Source organism: Manihot esculenta, chromosome 9 (assembly GCF_001659605.2).
Source record: "Manihot esculenta cultivar AM560-2 chromosome 9, M.esculenta_v8, whole genome shotgun sequence".
Taxonomy (NCBI): Eukaryota; Viridiplantae; Streptophyta; class Magnoliopsida; order Malpighiales; family Euphorbiaceae; genus Manihot; species Manihot esculenta.
This window is the reverse complement of record NC_035169.2, coordinates 4,584,856-4,591,512: the sequence shown is the minus strand read 5'-3', so window position 1 is coordinate 4,591,512 and position 6,657 is coordinate 4,584,856. Positions and strand designations below refer to the sequence as shown.

General features: G+C 26.7%; 1 protein-coding gene across 1 annotated transcript; it reads left to right on the top strand.

Moving 5' to 3' along the window:
• The first annotated feature begins 3,589 nt into the window (after positions 1 to 3,589).
• Positions 3,590 to 6,090, top strand: LOC110622690 (putative disease resistance protein RGA3). Its single transcript, XM_021767289.2, has 2 exons — positions 3,590 to 3,762; positions 3,847 to 6,090. The coding sequence occupies exon 2, from the start codon at positions 3,910 to 3,912 to the stop codon at positions 6,088 to 6,090; it is 2,181 nt and encodes a 726-aa protein (XP_021622981.1). The 5' UTR covers positions 3,590 to 3,762; positions 3,847 to 3,909.
• Positions 6,091 to 6,657: the final 567 nt, after the last annotated feature.

The following is a 6,657-nucleotide window of genomic DNA, read 5'->3' as shown; positions in this document are numbered from 1 at the left end:
GAATAGTTTTTTTATTTGAATTTTTCTTCTTCTTTATTAATTTCATGTATCCTTTATTTTTATTTTGAAAATTTTCTTGTAAATAGCATGATTAATGAGTAATTTTTTTAGATTTAAAAATTAAATATGTAATACTCTATTTTAATTTTAAATTTAAACTAATTTCTATTAACGAATTGGGTATTTGAGGCTTGATTATTTTCCTTGTGATTTATTATCTTGTTTTGTATTTGACCAACCAAATCATATTTTTAATTATTAATTAATGTATTAATAAATGGAAATTAATGATGGAAAATAAAGGATTAAAACCTATAATCTTATATTTAAAAAATTGATTAAGAATATGAAAGAGTTTTAAAATTAATTAAAGAGTCTAATAATTTTTTCTTAAATCAAGAGTTACATAAATAGAAAAGTTAATTAAAATACAATTTTAATATTTTAAAAGAGAGTAATATAATTTTAAAATTAATTCATTTAAGATTAATAAAAAAAGAGACTATTATTTTACATTATATTATCAGTAATTATAATAAAATGATATTTACCTAAAAGAAATAAAAAAATAGATTTATCATCATTAGAAAAAACAAAAGAATAAAAGTAGATTTCTCATCATTAGAAAAAAACAAAAGAAAAAGGTGCATAAAATGCTAAGCTCCGAAAGCAAACAATGATTAGTGACACTTTTAATTTCTCCTGAAAAATCTCCCGTATATCCAGGTTGGTACCGGCGATTGAAAAATGCTTTGAAGGGGATGAAGGTACTGCAGTGGCGCAGCCGGTGGTGCCGCAGCAGTGCCCTACCAAAGGGAAGCTCCTGACTCCGTCACTGGATATATCAGTCACTAAACTTGAAAAATCACCATAAAGTCGTACAAAAAACAATAAAAAAAAGAAAAAAAATAAAAAAAATTTATGAGATTGAGAATAGGTGAATTGGACGATATGAAAAATATATATATTTATATATATTGATATAAAATAACGTGAAAAAATTTTTTATATAATGATGTTAATAAAAATTTTAAAATATAAAAAATGACTTGATCTTTTAAAAGAAAAATTAATCTTCTCTAAAAGCCACTTAAATTTTCTATTATAAAGAAACTATTTTCCTAATATGTTTCAAGCATTAAAAAATATAAAAGAAATAAATATTTTTTTTTACATGATATAAATAAGATTAAAATATATAAATATTGCATTTCTATTTTCAAAACCAAATGGGCCCAAAGGTCATCACGTTGCTTGTAACTTTTGCCTACACCAAGAATGAGTAAGAAGATGGGAGAATATAAATATTGCATTTCTATCTATCTCAATTTCTAGGCTATAAAATGCATGGGATTTTGATTCAAATTTTGTTATCTATCTCAATTCCTACTCAAATAAAAATCAAAATCCACAAAAATGGCAATAGAGTCATTTGCTTTTAATATTGCTGAGAAAGTGTTGGAGAAGATAGCATCCCATAGCTACCAAGAGATATGTTTTGCATGGGGCTTGAAAGCGGAACTCAGAAAGCTTGAAGATATCTTGTTGACAGTGAAAGCTGTGCTAATGGATGCTGAGGAGAAGCAAGTGAATGACCATCAACTGCGGTTGTGGTTGGCTAAGCTTAAGGATGCTCTTTATGATGCTGAGGATGTGCTTGATGAATTTGAATGTGAAGATCAGAGAAGACGAGTGCTTCAATTGTATGGAACCACAAGCAAAAAGGTACGACGCGATTTAGTTTTATATTATAATTATTTTTATTTCATCCTGATATTTATTATATGTTATACATATATAAATTTATTATATATTTATAAAATTTCACATTCAATATTTTTTCAAAAAATAAAATTATAATTTTATAAAAAAAATTATATTTTTCTTTAATTTAGAGGTGGTATCACAGATAATTTGATTTTAATTCTATATGATTCTCGTTAAAAATTAAAATTAGAACTAAGTTTTGAATTTTTTAATTTTAGAAACAGATTTATCATAGAAATGTTTTAAGAATTTAATATTTTATTTTATTTTTATATAGTATACATATATACTCAAATGAAATAAATATATAGACGACTGCAAAATAATAAAATGTTTTAAAATAATTTAATTTTAAAATTTAAAGAAAATTTATATTTAATCTGAAAACAATAATATGATTTTATTTAAAAGTATGAAATATGAGAAATTTTTTTAGATGATAATATATTTGTTCTAATTATATTCTGCCATTAAATTTTTCATTAGAAATTTACATCATTGCCACATTATCTGCAAGATCGGTAAAATCAGTAAAGTTTAGAGTATAATTAATTATAATTTAAAATATCAGATTTAATTAATATTTTTTTTATTGATTCAAAAAAAAAATTAATATTTTTTTTAAATTTAGGGTGTAATTATAAATTTATTTTAAAATTAAATTTTTTTATATTTCTTAAAATTTATAATATTAAAAAAGCAATTTACATTATTATTATTATAAATTTTTTAATTTTATCATTTTAGTGTATTAATTTATTTTAATTTAATCTAAATTGATCTAAATTTTTTTTAAAAAAAATTCATAATAATTATCATTGTAGTTAAAAAAAATGTATAATTAATAATATATATTAATTATATTTCATAATGTGAAATATAAAATTATTTAAAATTATATTTCACATAATTTATTTTTAAAATATAAAATAATAAAATAGTTATAATTATTTGTTAATATTTTTTTTTACTTTCAATCATATTGTTAATTATGCATTTTTTAAATTACAATAATAATTAATGTGGCTTAATTTAAAATTAAATTAAAATAAAATTAATATACTAAATCATTGATAAAATTAAAAAATTTATAATAATATTATAAATTAATTTTTAATATTATTGATTTTAATTTTAAGAAAAATGATAAAAAAAATTTAAATTTTAAAAAAATTTATAATTATGTCTTAAATTTTAAAAATTTACCAATTAAACCTTAACTTTTTAAGTTACAATTGAATTTCTGAAAAAATGGAGTGACGTTACTAAAGGTGAGTAGTATTCAGTTCAAATCGAAAAAATTGACTGAATCGAATTGATTTAAAAATTTGATTCGGTTTTGTATACATTTCGGTTCGGTTTGGTTTTTAATTTCAGAATTTTCAGTTATTTCAGTTCGGTTCAGTTTTGATCAGAAAAAAATCAAAAAAACCAAACCGAACCGATTAGTGATAATAATAGATTTTTTCAATAATATAGAGAAATTAAATCATATTAATATTAAAATATTTTAGTTAAATTTTAAAATATTAAAAATAAAGTGTAAAAAATAAAAAAAAATTATTAAAAATCAAAACCGATCAAACCGAACTGAATCGAACCGAATCAGACCGGTTAGGTTCGATTCGGTTTCTGATCAAAATCGGTTCGGTTCGGTTTTCATAAACACTAAAATTTTGGTTTTTCGGTTTATTCGGTTCGGTTCGGTTTTGAACCGAACCGACCGAATGCTCACCCCTATACTTAAAAACTTATAAGGTTAATAAATACTATAAAAAATAATAAAACTGTATGTAATATAAAGCATATATTATTTAAGAAAATAACTACTCAATTTTTATAATATGAAAAACTCACTTGTCAGTCATTCATAACATATTTAAAAAAAAAATTAAAATATCTCATTGAAATCAAATATTTCCTTTTGAAATTTTATTATTTTAAGTTTGAGTATAAAAAACTCAAGCCCTGTGTAGAGCTTAAAATACTATTATAATTACTTGCAATCGGATAGTCATTAAGAAAAGCACGCTGTTACTGATTATGTTTAAATGTAAGCATATGAAATCAATAGTGTATATTTTTGAATTACAGGTGGGTCACTTTTTTTCATGTTCTAATTCAATTGCATTTCGTTTTAAAATGAGTGCAAAAGTAAAGCAAATAAGAGAAATATTAGATGAGATTGCAAGTCAGAAATCTAAATTTCATCTCACAGAACGATATGAAAGTAGGCATGTTATGCCTAGAGAAAGAGCACTCACTCACTCATTTGTACAAGCATCTGAAGTTATAGGTAGAGATGATGATAAAGAAAATATCATTAGACTTTTACAAGACTCTAGTGATAGCGAGCAAATCTCTGTCATTCCTATTGTTGGAATTGGAGGGTTGGGAAAAACTTCACTCGCTAAATTTGTTTATAATGATGAAAGGGTAAGGAATCATTTTCAACTTCAGATATGGGTTTGTGTATCAGAAGAATTTGACATAAAGATTTTGACAGAGAAAATTATTAAATCTACAGAAGACGGAATAACACATGTAGAGAAGTTGAAAAATATGGAAATGGATCAACTACAAAGAATTTTGAGGGAAAGCATTGGTGATAAGAAGTATTTGCTCATCTTAGATGATGTGTGGAATGATGACCCTATGAAATGGAACCAATTGAAAGAGCTCTTGTCTATGGGTGCCAATGGAAGCAAAATCTTAGTAACTACACGTAGTAATAAAGTAGCCTCCATTATGGGCACCATCCCAAAAGCATATGAGTTATCGGGTCTTCCTGAAGATGAGTGTGTGGCTTTGTTTACTAAATGCGCCTTTAAAGAAGGCCAAGTGAAGAGATATCCAAACTTGTTAAAAATTGGGGTTGAGATTGTCAAAAAATGCAAAGGGGTTCCATTGGCAGTGAAGACATTAGCATCACTTCTTCTGAATACTGATGAAAGTTATTGGAAGTCTATAAGAGATAGCGAGTTATGGAAGATAGCGCAGAAGGAAACTGATATTTTACCTGCTTTGAGATTAAGTTACGAGCAGTTGCCTGCTCATTTGAAAAAGTGCTTTGCTTATTGCTCTTTTTATCCAAAGGACTATGCATTCTATAACTGGGAATTAATTCAATTTTGGATGGCACATGGACTTCTTGAATCAGCAAACCAAAATGAAGAGCCGGAAGGTATTGGGTCGCGTTATTTTCAGGAGCTGGGGTCTAGATCTTTTTTTCAAGATTTTGAGATTCGTGAGGGCATATGGATTACATGTAAAATGCATGATCTAGTACATGATCTTGCATTATCATTGACACAAAATGAATTTTTAGCAATAACCTCAAGCACCACACACATCTCACAGCACAGTGTCCGCCATTTGCTATTTCCCAACTCCGCTTTGCTTCCCCAAGATCTTTCCACCCTCTTACAAGGTTTAGACCATGTGCGAACTGTCATATTCAGAAGTGATAAAAAGAGTCATAGTAGCCAATCAAACTTGGATTTATATTTGTTGAGATTTCAATATTTACGAATGTTGGAATTGGCTCACTCCAAATTAGAAATATCACTAGATTGGATTAGTGCTCTAAAGCATTTGAGATATCTCCATGTACATGGAAATTCTAGAATTAAAAAGCTCCCCAATTCCATTTTCAAGTTACACAATTTACAAACTTTACTATTATGTGAAGGTATTGAGGAGTTAACTAGTGATATAAAGTATTTGATCAACCTGAAATATCTAATGTTTTCCACAAAGCAGAAGTGTTTGCCGATGAATGGAATAGGGTGCTTGACATCTCTTAGATTTTTGGACATTCGTAGCTGTGAAAAACTAGAACACTTATTTGAAGATATGCAAGGCCTTAAACATCTTCGAACACTGATTATTGGAGATTGTGAAAGCTTAATCTCCTTGCCTCAAAGCATGAAGTACCTCACTGCATTAGAGATTCTTGCTATTGGCAATTGTAAAAACCTCAATTTGACATTGGCGGAGAAAGGAAAAGATGATAAACACTTGGCTCAATTCAACCTTCAAAAGCTGATACTTAAGAAGTTACCAAAATTGGTGGATTTTCCAGAATGGCTTCTTCAGGGATCCTCCAACACTCTCCAGTTCTTAAAACTAGAAAGTTGTGAATATCTCAAAGAATTGCCTGTGTGCATACAGCATATAGCGTCTCTCCAACAATTGGAGATCGAAAATTGTGATGAATTGAATGAAAGATGTGAACGAGGAAAAGGTGAAGATTGGTCCAAGATTGCTCATATTCCTAAAATTGTTATTAATGGTTCTGACATCGATTCATCATATGATTAGATATGTATAAATTATCTTTTCCCTTCATCTAAAATTATTATTTAAACTAAATTCTCCCTTTTTAATTTATATACATTTGGAATGTTTTAGTATATGCATATAATTCAAGGAAAAGATAATAATTTTATTTATATTTTCGATTCCAGGTCTATAGAGGAATTGTCTACTTTACTGTTGTGCCTATTGAGCCTAGGAACTCAGATGAAAAATGTGACAATTGTTGAATCTAGTAATATTTGTATTTGATATTGTGTTGTAAAAAATATTACTAATACATGTGTATCTCTAAACTCTTGTCACTTTTTATTTTTATATTGTAAATATTGTCATACCTAACGTTACACAAACCGTCTCTCTATTACTTGATGCTCTTTTATCTTACATTTACTTTTGAAAAGCTTTGGCTTGGCTTTCAATTCAAGCAATGTTTTAGGTGGAGCTTTGAGAGAATTGCATAAAGTCTTGACTCTTGAGAGATCTGTCACTTTATGGTAATGCTACATAGGAACTAATTTAGACTTTGATTTTTCATTTTATTCTAAATTCTTTTTCATTGTTCATTTATCA

Bases quoted from the DNA above. Each gene is read 5' to 3' on its own strand.
- LOC110622690 (XM_021767289.2), top strand. From the start codon at position 3,910: ATGAGTGCAAAAGTAAAGCAAATAAGAGAAATATTAGATGAGATTGCA.